Source organism: Castor canadensis, chromosome 13, assembly GCF_047511655.1.
Source record: "Castor canadensis chromosome 13, mCasCan1.hap1v2, whole genome shotgun sequence".
NCBI classification, from domain to species: domain Eukaryota; kingdom Metazoa; phylum Chordata; class Mammalia; order Rodentia; family Castoridae; genus Castor; species Castor canadensis.
In genome coordinates this window covers 9,327,736-9,345,921 of record NC_133398.1, presented here as the reverse complement: position 1 = coordinate 9,345,921, position 18,186 = coordinate 9,327,736, and the positions used below count along the sequence as shown (strand labels likewise).

Here is an 18,186-nt window from a genome sequence, read left to right as displayed (position 1 = left end):
ACTGAGCTGTTGTTTCACACGGGGTGTTGGTAGTGTCCAAATACTAGTTTAAGCTTGGTCCTGCCACAGGTTCCCATGGAGCCAAGTTTATAGGCAGACTCCAGAATGAGTCAGCATGGAGCTTTTCCTCAGGAGTAAAAATTAGAAATAAACAGGCCACAGTTCATTAGGAAGGATACACAAGATGCCTATATCTATTAGAATATTCCCTTTGGTTGCGTGGTTTGGAACATTCTGCACAAATTTACAACTTAATCATTTTACTTATTTTACAGCATTCAACTGCATGAGGAATTTTTACTGCACCTTTACTCATTTTGTTAAAATGTGCAACATTGTCCTATTTCCCCAATGACATGTTTTTTGTTGTTAGTCATTGATACAGCATCTTCCCTTGTAGCCCAGGGAGCTATATAGCTTGAAGTGGCTCAAACTTGTGACCTACCTTCTTCCACTGCCAAAGTGTGAAAAACCACAGAGTATAATGAACCCTTTAGCACAACTCTTCTAGTTACCTCCTCTACTTGTACCATCACCTGTCATACCTGTGGAGGGAATGAAGGTAACTGCAGATAACATCCCATGTTTCACTAATAACAAATTTAAAACTGTGAACTCTCGTGAGGGCTAGAATGAACTTCTTTCATGTTGGTAAAGGAAAGTGGGATGAATGGAGGCTTTCTCTCACTTTTTCCATATAGAGTTTCTGTCCTGTGCCAGTTTTTCCTGTATTCGAAGGCTTTCCCTCATGGTTTACTTATACTCTTTATTTTCTTAATGGTGTCTTTTGAAACAGACAACTCCAAGTTGGGGTTCTACTTGTCTCTGTTTTCCTTTGTTGGGTGTGCCTTTGCTTTCAAATCTACAAAACTACTGCCTGGTCTGAGGTCACTAGGTTTTAGGCCTGTGTTTTCTTCTAAGAGTTTTATAGTTTTAGCTCTTACTCTTATTCGTTGGTCCATTTCAGTTAATTTCTGTGAGATAGGGTCCAACTTTGTTTTGTTGTTGGTGGTGGTTTTTTGTTTTGTGTTTGTTTGTTTGTTTGCATATGTAGCACAGTGGCCCCTGTACCATTTGTTGAAAAGGTGGTTCTTTACCCCATTGAACTGTCTTAGCATCAGTGTCGAATAGCCCTTAGCCATGAACTCGAGATTTTACTTCTGGACTCTAGTTGTCTTCCACTGAGCTATTCACCTTTGTTTATGCAGCTACCACACAGTCTTGATTACTAGAGCTTGCTAACAAGGTTTAAAATCAGAAGTATGACTCCTTCAATTTTCTTCTTTTTTTAAAAATTCTGGGTCTCTTGAATTTCCACATGAATTTTGGGATTTGGTCAGTTTCTGCTGGGATTTTGATGGGAATGGTGTTGACTTCACAGGCCAGTTTGGATATGTGTAGCTTTTAAATGATGTCCTGGTGACGAGTTTCCAAATGCTGAAGGCTTTTAGGTCATAGGTCCTCTGTAGGCCTCCACCCCACCTTCCCAAGCGTGTTCCTCGTCGCCACACCTGGATTCTCTGCAGACCCAGCCTCACTGTGCTCTCTTCACAATCCTTTCTCTTCTACTTCTAGTATCTGGGTTAATGTTTTCCTGCCTACAGTATCCTCCCCTCTGCTCGGAAAGTACACACCCTGTGTCCTTGAAGGGTAAGGTCAACTTGTCCACCTATGTGAAACAGTCTCTGATACTGTGCCATGTTGCACCAGCTCACGCTCCTCTCCATAGATAGTTGAGGTCAGGCACTGCAGGCTTCAGGGTGGGAAGATGAACGAGGAGTGCAGGCCAGAGCGGAGCCGGGCTGCCAGCAAGGACCTGTATGGCAACCTCCCAGGATGTGCTGTAAACTGGCAGAGGTCAGGACCCTGTCTGCGTCCTCTGCTGCTTGTGGTGCGCCTGGTGCAGACCGACTCATTGCAGGGAGGGAGGGCACAGAGCAAATTCAGGTCCCATTGGGAAGCCGAGGGAAGGGTTCAGCCTGCCTGGAATCCCTGGCTCTGCCTCTTTGGGAAACTACCGCGTGTTGTGGTTGCAGGAGCATCTCGCTTAGTGTTCAGTCAAGTTCTGTCACATGCTGCTGGGGGACCCTGGGCAAAGCCCTGCACCTTCCTGGCCTCAGTTTCCTCAGCCATCAAGTGAGGGGACCATGTCCTGTCCTGTGATGTTGCTTGTAGCTTGCAGCCTTGCCACTTCTGTGCTTTCTTCATGTCTTCACTGCTTTCCCCTTTCCTTGAGGACACGATCCAGGTTTGGCCCATCTCTGAATCACCTCAGGTGCCTGCCTGACAGGGTGCCTTGCTGATAGATGGCCTCCGTGAGGAACACCTTTATTGGCCTCTGTTGCAAAATTGACGTCCAGAAATAAAAATAACACTTCTGCTAATGGCATAAGCTTAGGTGTGACTTCCACAGTCCTCCCCACATAGGTGTCCAGATTTTATTTAGCTTTAATTTTTACCTCATTATTTATTAACAAGGCTAACGTTTTTACACGTGTTTGCCGATTTTGCTTATTCTTGTATGAATTGTCTGCTTATGAACTAAAGTTGCCTTTTAGACTTATATTAATTCCACACCCCCACACACACTTTAGCTTTAGACTTTGTACAATGTTCGTTTTTTATGGTTAATTGACTTATGCTGTCTCTGTATTGATACAATGCAGTGACACAGGGTATTCCCCATTCTGCATTTTCCTCTCAGTTTGTTGAACAGTTCAATGAGGAGGCCCTGGGCTGAGTTCTGTCTGGGTCCATGGCCTGCTGCTGGGGGCCCAGTGGTCCTGGTTGGGAAGCCTGTCCCCCATGTATGGGGCCACATCAGTTGCTGTCCATCCATGGCCATTCTGAGGTCAGGGACTGTGCTCTCCACCAGGTGCACAGAATGGAAGCTCAGAAGAGGGGCCTCTTCCTTTCTAGTCACAGGACCGTTTTCCTGAGGCTTCACCCAGGGGGCCAAAGAGCCCTGTGGGCAGCCCTGTGTCCCATGGGAGTATTTAAGGCCCTGATTTTATAGTCAGCCAAAAAGGTGAGACATCTGTAATTACTTTCAAATACACATAGCACTTATCAACTGGAAGACTGTTTCAGTAAAGTGCTGTGTACTTCCTCTGTGTCCATTAGCTTGACTGAACACATTTCTGTTGACTGTGTAGAACGTGTTCACTTAAAATTAGGCTTGCCAAAGCATGTGTAATGCTTTGGTCCCCAGGGGGCTGCAAATGGAGGAGTGGGACCAAGAGCACTTCGACAAAAGCAAGTAAAACACCTGTACTTTACCTTACTCTGAGGGAGGGCCTCGCCTTCTTCACACTTTCAGAGATGATCTTAAGCAGCTGGTAGTTTTTGAAAGTGAAGGTTGCTGTGGTTCCCTCCCCGCCTCCAGGATCCCTATCCCATTTGGCACAGTGCTTGGGGTCTGAATGTAGGCCGTTATTTCCGCTTGTAGATCTCATCTAGCCCTCAGTATCCACACCTGGGGAAAGAACCCACAGTGTTTCTGAATTTCTTCAAAAAGACAACCCCCCACCCAAGACATTAAGAACCAGATGACACCACTGATTCTGTTCCCCACATAGAACCTGTGGGCAGGTCTGCCCTTCCCTCATCTGCTTCTCTGTTCCTCTGTGCGAGTGTGCTATAATGTGCGGATTTCCTACCACAGAGCCAGAAGGTCTGGAAAGTCAGTACAAGCACAGACATTGATTATACACTAGAGGCTTACTTGTCATTTTGATGGCAAGAACTCTCATGACTGTTTTTTATTGAGCACATACTGTGTGCCAGGCATGGGTCAAGTGAATCATATATAATCACTGTGCATCCACTAAGGATGCTGGATTTTACCAGCTTCCTTTTCCACATAACAAAACTGATGCCCAGGGGTTTAAGCAACTCTCCAAAGGTCACAGTGCCAGAAAATGGTGGAGTTGGGATTTCAACCAAGACCCAATTGACTGACTCATGGACTGTTTGAAGTTTGTGTTCAAAACAACAAATGAACAACAATGACAAAGTAAACCTCACTGGTCACCATGGTGGTTGCTAGGGTACCAACTCATTACACTAAGATTTGACAAGTGAGAGAAAAGAGTCTCTCCTTTCCTATATAAAGTCTATATCCATTAGGCCAACTAGTAGGTTGAGAAAAGTTATTTTGTGTATAGAATGGCAACTGATTAGTGTGGGAGGAATGGCAGCTAGCAAATCACCATTTTGAAACTTGTTACAAAGGCTTGGATCTTAGCAACAGTTGCCGGAGTGTTAGAAAACTGCTCCAGGAACAGCTCTTGGGGGACTGGTGAACACTGTCCCAGCCCCCCACACAAGAACCCATCAGAAGTGGGAAGGACACACTTTGCTTATCCTAATTCAGCTCTAGCTCTGTCACAGGAGGGAATGGCCCAATCTCTTGAGCATATGTATGCTGCAAAGACGGAGAAAGCAGGGGGAGATCAGGACAGAATAAAGAGACCAAAGGGAACTAACCACCCAACAAAGTGCAAGTCCAGTGCCTGGACTTTGATCTAGACAAACCAACAGAACAATGATGTTTTTGACATAATGGCGAAAACATGCATGGAGACTGTCAGTGATATCAAGGAGTTTGTATTAGGGATGGTAATAGCAGGTGGTCATGCTGTATAAAAGCACCTGTCATTGATGCCTACTGAGATGGTGATGGGGAACTACGTGGTGCCAGGGAGTCATCTTGAGGATCCAGCAAAACTACGGACTGGGGAAGAGCTGGAGCCAACCTGTTCCCTGTGGACCTCACTGAACTGGGATGGTGGGGGCATGTTTGTGGGGTATGTTTGAGGATTTCGAGAATGTGAATACAGAGTTAAGACAAGAAGCGCATGTGGTGGAAGTGCTGATGCTTGGGTGGCTGTGTGTGGGCGTCTTCTGAGCTCGTGGGCTTTAGAACCGCCTCCCGGGTTTACTGCACAGCTGTGTGGACTCCTGGGACCCCTTCATGGCTGGCTGATTGGGTCATGTCCTGGGTGTGGAGCAGGGTGACTGATGTACTTTATTGTCACAGCCTGGCCATGACAGACCCAGGGAAGGCAGGGGGTCCAGTGGTAAGGATGACCTGGCACTTCTGCAGCACAGAGGGGACGTGCAGGAAGACGTGATTTTCAGAGCAGAGGTGGGGCATCCCTGTGACTCATGCTTTCTCTGTTGTCCTTTTCTTCAGAGGAGGTGGCTTTTAGAAAGAAGAGGCTGTGCATTAAGTTTATCCCCCGGGATTCCACGGAAGCTGCCATTTGTGATATTCGGATCATGGGCCGGACCAAGCAGGCGCCTCCTCAGTACACATTCATTGGGTGAGTCACCCATGTAGTCACATCTGCTGCTTCCCCCGAGAGTGCTCAGGCCACTCCTGGGGACGAGTCCTAAGGACCCAGTGTGCGGCTCACCAGGCTCTCAGCCACTGACCTCCCATCTGCCTCTCAGCCATGGCTGTCCTCACTGCCCTCCTGCTAGCTGCAGCCCCGCCAGCACATCAGGACACCAGCCTCACCACACTTCTCCTCATGCTGTGTGCTCCATCCTAGAGCCTTCCCTTCCCTGACCTTCAGAGCAGTCTCTCTCCAGGTCCCTCTGTGTCCTAGCCAGCAGCTCCCTGTGTTGCTGTTTACTCCATGGCATCTTAAGGCCTATTTCGTACACTGGGCAGACACTGTATGTGGGGAGAGAGAGGCAAAGGCCCTGCTCATACAGAGCTGCTGTTCTAGAAGGGAGAAATGAGCAGTAAGCAAGAAGATCTATGAGAGAACCTCAGACAGTGAAGGAAATGCACCATGGGGTGACCTGCGACTACTTCAGCCAGGAGTCAGGAAAGTGAACTAAGTAGAGACCTCAGTATCAGAGCAGGAGTCTTTGTGGAAGTGGGAACGTGTGGGTGGGATAGGCATTGGGGCTGAGAGATAAGCATTTCACAGGACCTCCTAGGACATAGTGGCTGTCTGGATTTTATTTCCAGCACACTGGGAAGCCATTGGAGGTTTCCAAGTCAGGAAGAGACACAGCTATTACATGACTGTGTGAAAATGTGGTGTGCAATTTTTGGTTTGATGTTTGTCTCCTCAATAAGCAGAGAACTGCTGGGGGCTGGGCCCATCTGTGTCTTGTTCACAGGCAGCCTCAGTACAGAGCATAGGCCTGGCCCTGAAGCTGCTGCATCAATTTCAAAGACAGTTGAAGCTCAGCATTTCACTCTGCGCCCTTATGATTGTAAGTGACAGGATGAAAAGGAAGAATCTGTTGGCTGACATAACAAAAGGTCAGGGGCTGATCAGCTTCAGGAGGCTGAAAGTAGGAGCTCAGGATGCTGAGGACACACTTTCCCTGTCTCCAAGTCCTGCTGGAGGACTCCATTCTGACCCCTGCTTCCTCTGGGGAGGCGTTGGTGGTGCTGTCCCTTCTCCCACCCATCCTCAGGGTGCAGGTCGAGAGGCAAAGAGCAAATCTGCACTCATGCAGCTCACATTGAAGTTCTAGAATTCAGTCTTGGTGGTCTTTACTGATGTAACGAGGGTCAGGTGCAGCCTGGCCACTGTTGTCTGGAAAGGGCCATTCTCTGACTGACCGGGCTGAACTGGAAGCAGGGTCAGCTCCACTGGAAATCAAGAATGAACAATGAGGGGGTGGCTATACCTAAAATATGGAGGGAAGTAAAAAAAAGTCAGAGATAGGGAGAGTTGCTGGATGTACAAAAGAAAATAGATGTTTACTATACTCAAGTCAAGTTGAAACTTGGGCTGCAGATGAACCAACCTAGCAGATGTTCTTCACCCCCATGGCCACGGGCCTCTTCCCCGACCCAGGCTCTGCAGGCATCACTTGGGTTCCCAGAGATTCATCCTCATAGCCCAGTGTCTGAGTCAGCCTCCTGGACCTGCTTTGGTCTCTGTGCTGCTCTTGTCCATTTGAGCCCAGAGCCACCTCATACTCTCTAAGCCAGGGCCTTTCCTTGTGTTCCTGGCTGCCCGTGTATGTGAAGTGTGTGGGGAGCAGGTATCACAGAATTAGATATTAGAAACTGCACTCGCAGTTTCTTTAGACTGTTCAGCTATGGATCCAGATGTTCTGAGTCGAGAACCTGTGGGTGTGTGTAGCTCAATGGTGGAGCACAAGCACTGATGCACGAGGCTCTGTGTTCCATACCCTGCACCAAAAAATAAAGTGAAAAAAGCAGGACTCGGTGATCACCCCCCCTTCCTACAGTCTTAGAAATCCTGTTTTGTGCAACATGATTTAAACTAATTATGCAAACAGGGTTAGAGGAGCAGGAAACAGTTAAGAGAATAACCACACTTACCTTAAAAGCAGCCATTTGCATACCATAGTGGGAAACAGCTATTTAGTAGTGAACTTTAAAAGTCTAATTTCAGTTACGTTTTATATTTTTAATTACAAACCATACTATTGTAAAAAGATGCAATTTTGACCAATTTAAACAATTCTAAAGAATAGATTTTTATCAATATTTGTCTTGATAAGCAAAACTGGAATCTTTCTTCCCTTTATTTCACTTGGAAAAGATAAAGTGTTCTTTTATCTTGGGCAAAAAATTTTTTTCCAGAGGAAAACAGTCGCAGTGTTGTTTTAAGAGAGGAAAGAGAATTCAGGATTCAGAACTCTAAGTCACTTACCTGTCCCTTCACAGGCTGTGGGGTTGACCACCGGAGGCAGAAACCTCCCACTTGAAGGCTCTGAGCCTGGCAGCCCGAGGCTGTGATGGAAATGAGTAGACTTGGAGCAGCCAGTTGGACAGAAATGAGGTGTAGAATAGTTTCTGGGTGCACTGACAAGCTTACTGGAAGGTTCCACAGAAGGTTCTTCATTTTTTGAAGAGATGCTTCTGGTCCCGAAGACACAGTTTTGTGGGGCAGTGGAGAAGTTGGATATGGCTGAAGTAACCGTATCTGATCTTGGTTCACTTCCCAGGAGCACGCATGTGCCTGTCTCATAATCGTCACTCTGCAGGGTGGGGTCAGGCTTCAAGCAGCTGCCATACTAAGACTTAGGAAGCTTGATGTGGTGCCTGTCCATTTCATGGCTTGTGGGGCACGTGTCTTGGATTTTGTGCTTTGAATGTGCCTCCCCCACTGACCCTGAAGTGAGGCCACCTGCAGGTGACACCTGGCTGGGAGGGCTGCATCCCAACATTGGGGGATGGAGGGCATCCTCTGTGCATCACACAACACCCAACAAGGAGATGGTGAAATGAAAAGCTTTTCCCACTGAGAAGGGAGGAAGCCGGAAGGCAGGCTCAGAATGAGTGAAGAAGTGGCCATGGCACCATGGCCTGCCTAGTTGACACAGTTGCCCTCACGCTGGAACACCCAGGGCATGAAGGAACGTAATGTGACCCGTCTTATATGGGGAAGGATAGGGCCCCTGGGGTTTGAGACTGATACTATTAAATGAGTTGGTTTGCTTTGTGTCTCAGACAAATGCTCCAAGCTTAACAGAGCCATGAAAATTTCTCTTTTCTCCTGAAGGGAACTGAACAGCATGGGGATCTGGTATCGAATGGGCAGAGTGCCAAGAAATCACGATTCCTCTCAACCCACCACGCCTTCACAATCATTAGCTGCTTCCACCCCAGCACCCAACCTGCCCAGGTGAGGCCTTGTGATGTTGTCTTCTGTACTCACTCAGGTGGTCTCGGGTCCCACTGCACCACACACATTTTAGAACAAGTTCACTTCATAGCTGCTGAAATAGTGCAAAATAGAGCTGAAAACTTGTGTCCTTATAAAGACATAAAAACCCGGTTAGTCTGTGGATTGCATGGTAAGGGCCGTTCTGGTTCTAGTTTGCACATATGCTGCAGGCTCCTAACACAGCAGACTATGCAACTTAAAATTGCTCCTCAGAAGAGCTTGTAGATATGCACACAGAAGCATGTGGCCTTTTGGGCTTCCTGGCCTCAAGAAGGTGGAATTTCCTCTCTGTCTCAGCCAGCAACTCACTTGAAACCCAGGAGGGCTGATCAGTAACCACATTCATGGTCATCTTGTTCCATTCCTGAAGAGCTACAAACTAAGAAAGAGGTATTAGAGAAAAGTGGGAAGTTTTTCAGGATATTGCATTGATTTTAATAATTGATCTCATAAAGAGACAGAAGTGATCAAACTGCAGTTATGATGGAGGGAGTAATAGTCTCTATACTTTTTTGAAAAAAAAAAAAACAGATGGTACAAAGAACCCTGTGAAATAAAAGTAGTATATCACTAGCAGTAAGTCATTTGAGTGCAAGGAACAAACAGACAAGTTTGTCTGAGAATAGGTGACAAATGCAACCAGCAAGAATGACTAGCAACGCCATTTCAGGATTGATGCAACATAAGTAAGAAGGCATTTTAAAGAGCTCCAACATGGGGGAATAGAGGTGAGCGTTCACAGAGCTCCACCATAGTGAGTCCCCAGCCCCAAAAACTGTCCTCCTTTAAGACAATTCAGGGTTTCTTGTGACAGTTTCACAAGAAACTCTACCAAGTGTAGAGTTTAGCACAATTAGCCCTGACTCCCCTGACACTTAGGAAATAGTTTTCAGTTTCTCGTTGGTACAAAGAAGGATGAAGAGCCAGTGAGCATCCTGGAGCTACAGGGTGAGCAGCTAAGCCTCTCCTCAGCTCAGGACTGCAAGGCTGGCCCAGTGCAATGACATGTGTTCTTTTTCTTCTCACTCACCAGCACCGTAACAGTACTGTCCTGGGAGCACTGCTCAAGGTCACCATTACCTGTGCTCTGGGTCCTCTCAGATCCATCACTTGAGCTCAGGGTCAGCTAAATTAAGCACCTGTGCTGAGGCCCATCCCCTAAGCCAGGGTCATCTCTCATCCATCACCTGTGCGGGGGTTCAGCTCCAATTTGGGCTTATCACAGAGGCTAGTTAGCCCCACAGAGACCTGGTTGCCCTGAAGTAGTTACTGCTGCTCCCTGTTGACATACATGGTCTGGAAGAGCCCAGAAATGGGCACCACCTCCCGGCAAGTATTAAATGCCTGTTAGATGATAAAGGAGCCCCTGAGCTTCCAGATAAAGAGGGAGAAGGCTCTCCCAGAAGCTTGCAGTCAGTAGGAAAGCAGGGGGCACCTGCATCTGGAGTCTGAAGCAGGTGGTCCAGGAGTACCTGGCTACTGAAAGCCCAGCAGAACTGAGGGTAGCACGTCAGAACAAAGTGTTTACAAGGCTTACATATTTTATAACCTCTGTTGTGCAATTTATGGTTTACAGTAGCTACAGGGAAATTGAATCAGTTTTGTTTTACTTGCCAAATGAAACAAATGTCAAAATAGTCAGTATAAAGTGTATTCTAATTAAGCTGAGTTAGGTCAGCCAGTGTGCAGTGGGATTGTTGAATGTATGTTAATGCTTCCAGGTAAAATCCCTGTCTGTCCCAAGCTCTTCTCTCTCTCTGTGTGTGGTGAGTCATAGGTGGTGTGCACACCTATGTGAGCCTCCCAATTTAGAGTGTTTTTTTTTTTGTCTTTTGTAGGGGGTTTTGGTGTTCTTATCCAGTCTTTTTGATTTAAAAAAATGGAACGCAGGTTATTTATTTGGATATTCCATTGAAGACTTATGAAAGAACGGGTATGGGTATGCTGTTTTATTCTGGTAGGCATCAGGTTTCTGTAAACTCCAGCCTTCCCTCTGGAGGTGAGTCCGGGCGCTGCACTTCCACCACCGCCTGGAGCTGAGTCCTCTTTGGACTAAGAAGGCTTCCACATCCAGTCCCGTGACTTTCTACCTTTGTCTCCCAGCTCCAAGCCCCAGATTTTAAGCCAAAATGGCACCTCCTCATCCCTTCCTGTGTCTTGCTTCTGTGCTTTTACTCACGTGCTACCTGTGTGTCAGGTGTGTCTCACAGCCTCTGCCTTAGATCTCAGCTCAGCAACTCCTCTCCTAGGAAGCCTTCTCTTCTCCCTGGGCAGCGCTCTCCTCTCTGAATGCTGGGCTAAGACCATATGGTGGTCACCTTGGAAGCCCCGTGCAGGTGGGGCCAGATCTCCCTGCTCCTTCTGCACAGCACCCTCCTGGGCCCAAGCCCTTGTTCTGTTCCAGAGCGTGTGTTCCTCTAGGAGCAAGGCCAACGTGCTTGATGACTCCTGAGTCCCTGAGTGCTGCAGGGTCTTTTCAGCCATGGGAACAATACAAGCTTGTAGGAAATCAGCACAGTATAGACAAAGGGAAGCCAAATTCCACATCCAGTGAGCAGATGGTAATAACCTCGTGTCACTATTCCTTTGTCTTTTTTTTCTGTGTACTTTTATATAGGTGATATCATTGCATGTAGAAGCAAAGTTTGTGATTTGTTCTGTTTCCTTATGGAATATTAAATGTTAAAGTGTGGTCTTTGTGTGGACACAGGATCAAAACCAAGGCTGCTGGGAGAGTGGTGGCGCAGCGCCCTCTACTGACCAACCAGGAGGTGGCGGGGAGGCAAACTGGGTCCAAGCCACCTGGACAATCTCCCCACAGATCTCAGAGCTGGAAGGAAGAGGGAAGGAGGGTTTGGTAGCAGACATGTTGCTTTCTTGAACCCTAAGCCTTCGTTTTAAAGGTAAAACATGTGTCCTTACTCCATTCTTATGTCTTCACTCAGATTTCAAAGACTTCCAGACAGAAGGGGCATTCAGGGGACCTTTTCCAGGTGATGGGCCGTCATTCCAGGCCTACCTTGTGTCGTAGTGGTGCTGTCTTCTCTTTGCAGAGGCAAGCACTGCCCTCAGACATAGGAGCTTCTTGTCTGTGCCTTTCTGCCATTGTAGAAAATGCTCACAGCCAAACCAGATGCAGAGTCCTCCTTCCAATGCTGTGGGTCCCTGAAGAGACAGGGCACTGTGTCCAGTGACTCGGATCCTAAGTTCAGTGGAGTTTGTGTCATAGGTGGTGAAAGATGGCTCAGCAGAGCTCCTCTTCCCCATGCTGTTAACGGTGAGCACGCATACACATCTCCACATGTCTCTTGAATTTTCCTCTGTCCTCCCCACTGGGCCTGGGCACTCTGTCCTCTGTCCACTTACTTCATGCACGTGGACCAGTAGGGTAGGGCTGGCCTTGGGCTGGAGACTTGTCTTATCTCCCACCCGTCTTCTTGGTTTTGTGAGTCAGCCTCATGCATCCCATCCAATAATGGGACTTCCTGATCCTGATTGGTGCTGCCCAGGGGCAGGTGTACAGATTGAGCAAGCACCACCCCAGCTTCAGGCAGAGCAGCCCTCCTCCCTCTCATACATGGAGTCTCACATTGATTGTACTGGGAGGTGAGAGTTTCTGCTCCTGCTGGGACAAAGATTTGGAAAAGCTCCAGGAGGCAGGGGTCACAGCTGGTAAAGTGCCAGCAGCCCCGAAGTGTGAATGAATGAGTGCTTCTGTGTCAACTGGGAGGAAGGCCGTGGTGGGCCATTGCCCCTGGTGTGCCGAGTAGTAGAATCTGCAGCTGATAAAGACATCAGAGGCATGCTTATCAAACTTGCAGATGACATGGAGTCATTAGGGAGAGCTGATGTGCTGAGTGACGGAATCAGTACTCCACATCTGCACCATCACAGCACCCTGCAGGAACCAGGAGGAGATGGAGGCTGATAGGTGAAAACAGAGGGGCCCCAGGGTCCAATAAGTCCACAGCACTGGAGTCAAATCTAGGAGACCTGGCCTAGTGGTGTGTAGTGAGCTTGGTCAGGAGCTTGGGTTGTGTAGAATGCAGCCTGCTGTGCACAGCTGGGAATGTTCCAGGAGGCTGTGCCCCTGTCACACCAGTCAGGCACCATGGATCACATAAAAGTGCAGTGTTGAGTTTTGACTTGAGTGGAGACAGGCAGTTAGCTTTGGAAGTCTAAATGCTCAGTACCTGGAAGAGAAAGTGGAAGTATTTCCAGGTGGGACAGGAGAAGACAGGTTGTTGGAGCTCCAGAAGGCAAAGTTGGATCAGGTGGGCTGAGGTTATCAGGAGGTAGATTTGGGCTCTACATTTAAAAACTAATAAATAAGTCTCACAGAGGTAGAAATCTGTGGTATTGAAGCCACCGCAGGAGCTCCTGTTGTGATTTGGATATGGAGTATCCCCGAAAAGGCTCATGTATTGAAGGCTTGGTCCATAATGCAATGTTTGGGAAAATGATTGGATCATGAGAGCACTGACCTAATCAATGGATTGATCCATTGATGGAGTCATAATTGAAAGGACTATTGGGAGGTGGTAGAAACTGGAAGGTGGAGCCTGATTAAGGGAAGTGGGCACTGGGGACATGACTTGGAAGGGTATATCCTGTCCCTGGCCTCTTCCTCTTTCTGGCTCTCTTTGCTTCCTGGCCTCCATGAGGTAAGCAGCTTTGCTCTACCACCCACTCCCCACCTGTTGTTCTGCCTCACCTTGGACCCAAAAAGCAATGGGCCCAACTGACCATGGACTGAAATCTCAGAGCCATGAGCTCAAATAAATCTCTCCTTCCTCCAGTTGATCCTCTCTGACATTTAAGCTATGTAACACATCTCCCAGCTGCCTGGGAGGTCAGACTGCACTTGGCTTGCTCAAACCTTCAGCAGCACTAGAGGAATCATGCTTCTTAAGCCTCATTTTAGAAATGTGTCTCCCCTCAGAAGTTCAAATTCAGAAGATGTCTTGCCCAGGACCGGGGACCTCCAGCAGGCAGGGAGGGCACAGAGTGGACCTTGGTCACTAAGACCTGCTCAGGCAGCCACAGCCATGGCCCCCTTCAGTTCTCATATCAGTTGCAGGGATGGAGGCTTGGATAACGGCAAAGCTGCTGCGGCATAGAGGCCTTGCAGAATGCCCAGGCCCTCGGCTGTGTTTCCACCCAGCATTGGCTTGTTGTGAGCTTGTGAGCACTGTGTGTCCCCTTCAGATCCATCTGAAATAAGTGTCCTGGACCCCAGACTGCTGGAGCTTCCAGGACATTTCATGTCAATGTGGGTGTTAAACCAGGGCTGTCTTAGAAATGCTGCAACACGTGATTTCAGAAGCTGTACTCTGCCCTTTGCATTGGCCTGGAGTGTGTCCAGCTGTGTATACCATGATCCTGAAGGAGGAGGACACCCCACAAGCCATGTGCATGTGGGCACATCCTGTGACCGTTCACTGACACCCTCTGTCCCAGGGAGAAGGGATCAGCTTCCCACTGGAAGCCATGGAGCACACTGCTCATTTCCCAGTGTGGCCTAGCCAGCAGCCTCTCCTCGTGCAGCTTGCCAGGTGTCACCCGGCCGAGCTTCCTTGTAGCACCCGGCACCACTTGGGGGTGTTCAGTGATTTGTCAGCTTCCAGAGAGTTGTCAGTCACCGGTTCTGAAGTATGTTTCTTAGTGACAGACATAATTGTACTTAACTTTTTGTGTGGATGTTATCAATCTGTGACAGATACTCTGGGAAATGGGGCATTTTGATTGCAGAAGATCTGTCACATACACTTAGTCTTCCTCTCAGGGACACCAGGATTCAGTCACAACTTTTGCATGTCGATGTCAGGTTTTGAGAACATAGATCCTTGCTGACCTCAAAAATCGTTCCATCACTCCAATCCCAGAGCTGTCATCTAAAAGGTTAATGGCCCTTCCTACAGGAGAGAGGAAATCACGCCGTGCTGATCTAGAATTCAGGCCGTGCTGTGCAAGCTCGTTCCGTGCTGTCAAAGCCCACAACAAGCCATGCTCCATTCTGCCTCCCCGACCCTGCCTCCCGGGGTCCCCTGCTGGACCCGGGGACAGACTCATTTACGTCTTGATGCACTGGCAGAGTAAGTCAGCTATGAAGATGGACCCTTAGGTCACCAGCTGGAGTCCCCATGTCTGTACTGACAGCCTCAAATCCTCAGGCTGCCTCCTGTCAATCTTTAGTTACAAGACGATCTTTGAACCACAGGTGACATCTGTCACTTGACCTGTTGTGGTAGGGCTAGAATGAGAGGCCCATGCCACTCAGCCCAGGAAGGCCATTTCTTCCCCTTCCTATGTGTCTACTGCTTGCTCTGAGTGGTTTGGCACTTGAAGGTGTTTACCTGTGAGAGGGTCCAGCAGCTTCTCCCCAGGACTGAACAGGGGAAGGCTCAGCCCAGAGGAATGGAGCTGGAAGCTGTGTTTTGTTTAAGATTCACCATTTACAAGAAGGGTTGCATGTGCCCTGTCTCAAGGAGAGGACAGAGGACAAGGCCAAGGGCTGATGCTGATGACTCTTACCCAATACAAATAGTGAACACATCGTGGCATGACCCGAACTCCTCTCCCACAGTGCCAAAAATGACTTAGGAGAAGGCAAGTACTCTGTTTGGGGCCCCTGATGTCTCTTTAGGTCAGTTTGAATTCCTTTCCCTTCACACGAAAGCTTTGTGCATTTTGGTCACTTAACTCTAAAGATAAGACACATTTTCATTCCTTTCCTTGATGTGAGGACTAGAATGTGGGGGCTTTGCCAGGGAGGACAGACATTAGCGCTGTGATGTGAGTGACCTCCATGCACTCTGGGAGCAGTGTCTCGTGCCTCTCCCTGGAGAGAACCAGCAGCGAGCTGTGTCCGGCAGGAGCCCCCGGAGGGCCAGAACCTGAGCTTGTAGAGCTGTGGTATGGGTTGTGTTACTGGGGGCCTTCTCTCCTGAGGAGTCTCCCCTGGTCCTGGCCACCCCTCTAGCCTGTCCAGAAAGTCTGACCCATGTCCTTTTGTCTTCCTCTGCCCCAGGTGCCTGTACCACGCAACCTGGAGTTTCCTAGTCCCTGTGCTGCGTCCTTTATATGGTTGACTTCACCAGCAGGGCTTGCTGTGTATGATGACAGGGATCCTCTTGGTTCCTTTTTCTCCTTTAAAGCCACAGAAAAGGCTGCTCTCGAAGAAACAGCCAGGATGCTAATACTGTATCACCACCATAGAAACCTTCTTAGAAAGCACTTTCACTGTGTCATCGCTTTTGCTACAGGAAGTATTCCTGCAGAAATTCGTAGCCACAAGATAGTTGGGAACCCCTGAATTCCAGGTGCCTGGCACAAAGAAATTATTTTCAGAAAATATTTATTGGATAAAGTGAGCCAGTGTAAATGCAAAGATTCAGGCATCTGGATCTTTGTTCTCCTTCCACCTGTTCTTCTGGCTGGCTGGCTGTCCCTCCAGCCAGCCCCCAAAGATCTGCAGTGCATTGACAGGATGACAGACACTGCACTGTTCTAATGGCTTTGTATGTAGTAACTCATTCCATCCTAACCTGTGAGGCAGGTACTGTGTCAACCTCATTTTAAGTGGAAGAAACTGAAATAAAAGAAATTAAATTCCTTGCCAGACTCACACAGCTAGTGTCAGAGATAGGATTCGAACCCAGCAGGCCAGTTCCCTGTAGCTTACAGATGTCACTGAGCCCCACTGCATATGGTCGCAGACTCCCTTGTGTGAAGCTCTCACAGGGAACAGAGCCTGTGCCCAGTTGAGGTGCAGCCATCCAGGTCCCCTGCTGTCTTCACAGCAGCTTCTCTAGGCTCCCGACCAACAACTGGGGGTCAGGACTTGCTGAGCCGGTCATGCAGTTGGGAACTTAACTTCCAGAAGCCTCCCTGGTTAGACACAGTCTAAGTAGTCTGAATTCACACTCTGAGATATGTAGCCCTTGCTTCAGTGGGGTTCCAAGCAAGCGATTTATTCTGGGGACCGTGAGAGTGGTGTGGCAGAGACCTGCAGAGTGAGGGGATTTGGGCAGCCTCAAAATGCCGGTGAGTGGAGCAGCAGCTGCCTCTGAAGCTCTACACAACGTAGTGTTGGTGTCAGGGTAATTTTGAAGGAGAGGTTTCATTAGAATGCAGTTTGGTATTGTTAGATATGAATGATGAGTTTAGGCTGAGTAATACACTTTTTGATATTAATTTTTAATATGGCTTCTTGGGAAGCCAGGGCTCCTCTTTAATGAAGAATTGACTATTAGTCAATACTGCTCCCACCTCTGAGCCGGCCTTGGCTTTCAGTCTCTCACACCAGATTTTGACAAGGCATTTGCTGCTTGTAAATGCACTTTTTGTAATTTTTGTGACTTTGTGGGTGTCTCATTTTTCTCGGTGGTTGTGATGGTTGTATGTGCTTTCTGGTGATGGTCATCCCAAGAAGCAGTGTTATAAATGCAATCTCGTTCTCGTCTGGGCATGCTCTCCAGTGTGCACTGGCTCTTTGTGCAGTTGGCTTCAGCTCCGGGCTTTGGAGAAAGGCCTTTTTCAGAATTATGAAAATAGTTTTCTGTGTGTCAGAACAGATTTATCAGATCACTTTAGGGTTGCTTTTGTGAGCCCACCCATTTAAAGAAGGGTATTTTACCTTTTATCAGAGTGCAAGCTGACAGTCTATCTGTAGGTAGCTCTATGGAATATTTCACCTGAGTCTCTCTGTGTAAATCTAGCTACCAAATAAAGTAAAAAAAAAAAAAAATAGCACCAGTGCTATTTTCCAGGATTTTACTACATACACGCGCATGCACACACACCCACACACACGCTGTCCTGTTTCAAGGCAGGGCTTCAATTATTAATATGGATATTTAATAAAATCCTTGGCTTGCAGTAACTTTGAAGAGGCCTTTTGAGCTTATTTGGGTTGGGGTTTTGCCTGTGGGCAGGGTAGAATTCAACTTGAATGTCTTTCTTGAGCAGCAGATGTTGTGTTTCCAGCTGAATAATAATTGTTATTATTAGAATATGTACAATCATCATCGTCATCAGTGTTATTTCAGCTACAGTTTTCTGAGCATGTGCCAGGCATTGTGTAAATACTTAGAAATATGTATGTATGTGCCTTTAATCTTTATAACCATGCTGTGAGGTGAATAATCCCAACCTCATTTTAACAGAAGAGGAGACTGAACTTGGAGAGGTCATGGCTACCCAAGAGCAGACAGTTAGGATTCCGAGGGCCGGCACCAGGCCCAGGGCTCGCCAGCATGTACTGCCTGCCCGTAGAGTCTCAGGCTTCCTGGTGTTTCGGACCCCTATCTCAGTGCTTCCTGCAGCCAGTGGTGTGACCTAGTACAAAACCAAAAAGACGTCTAGCCCACGGCCCTCAGCTCCCCTCCTTCTTAGCCAAGGCTTTATTCTGCTAACCAAATTGTTTTCCCAGGCTCTAGAGATGGATTGGGCAGGAGAAGAGGAATGTGGCCTTGGGCCCTTTGTCAGGAGCGGGTTATGTCCTCACAGA

At 47.9% G+C, this 18,186-nt stretch overlaps 1 protein-coding gene across 9 annotated transcripts in view; it reads left to right on the top strand.

Annotated features, from left to right (window-relative positions):
* Mvb12b (multivesicular body subunit 12B) overlaps positions 1–18,186 on the top strand; it is a 176,847-nt gene that overhangs the window by 74,414 nt on the left and 84,247 nt on the right. For all 9 annotated transcript variants that reach the window (XM_074053183.1, XM_074053181.1, XM_074053187.1 and 6 more), the window contains exons 5-6: positions 5,198–5,327; positions 8,511–8,633. In XM_074053183.1, coding sequence (XP_073909284.1) covers positions 5,198–5,327; positions 8,511–8,633 — 253 coding nt within the window. The remainder of the gene's footprint in view (positions 1–5,197; positions 5,328–8,510; positions 8,634–18,186) is intronic.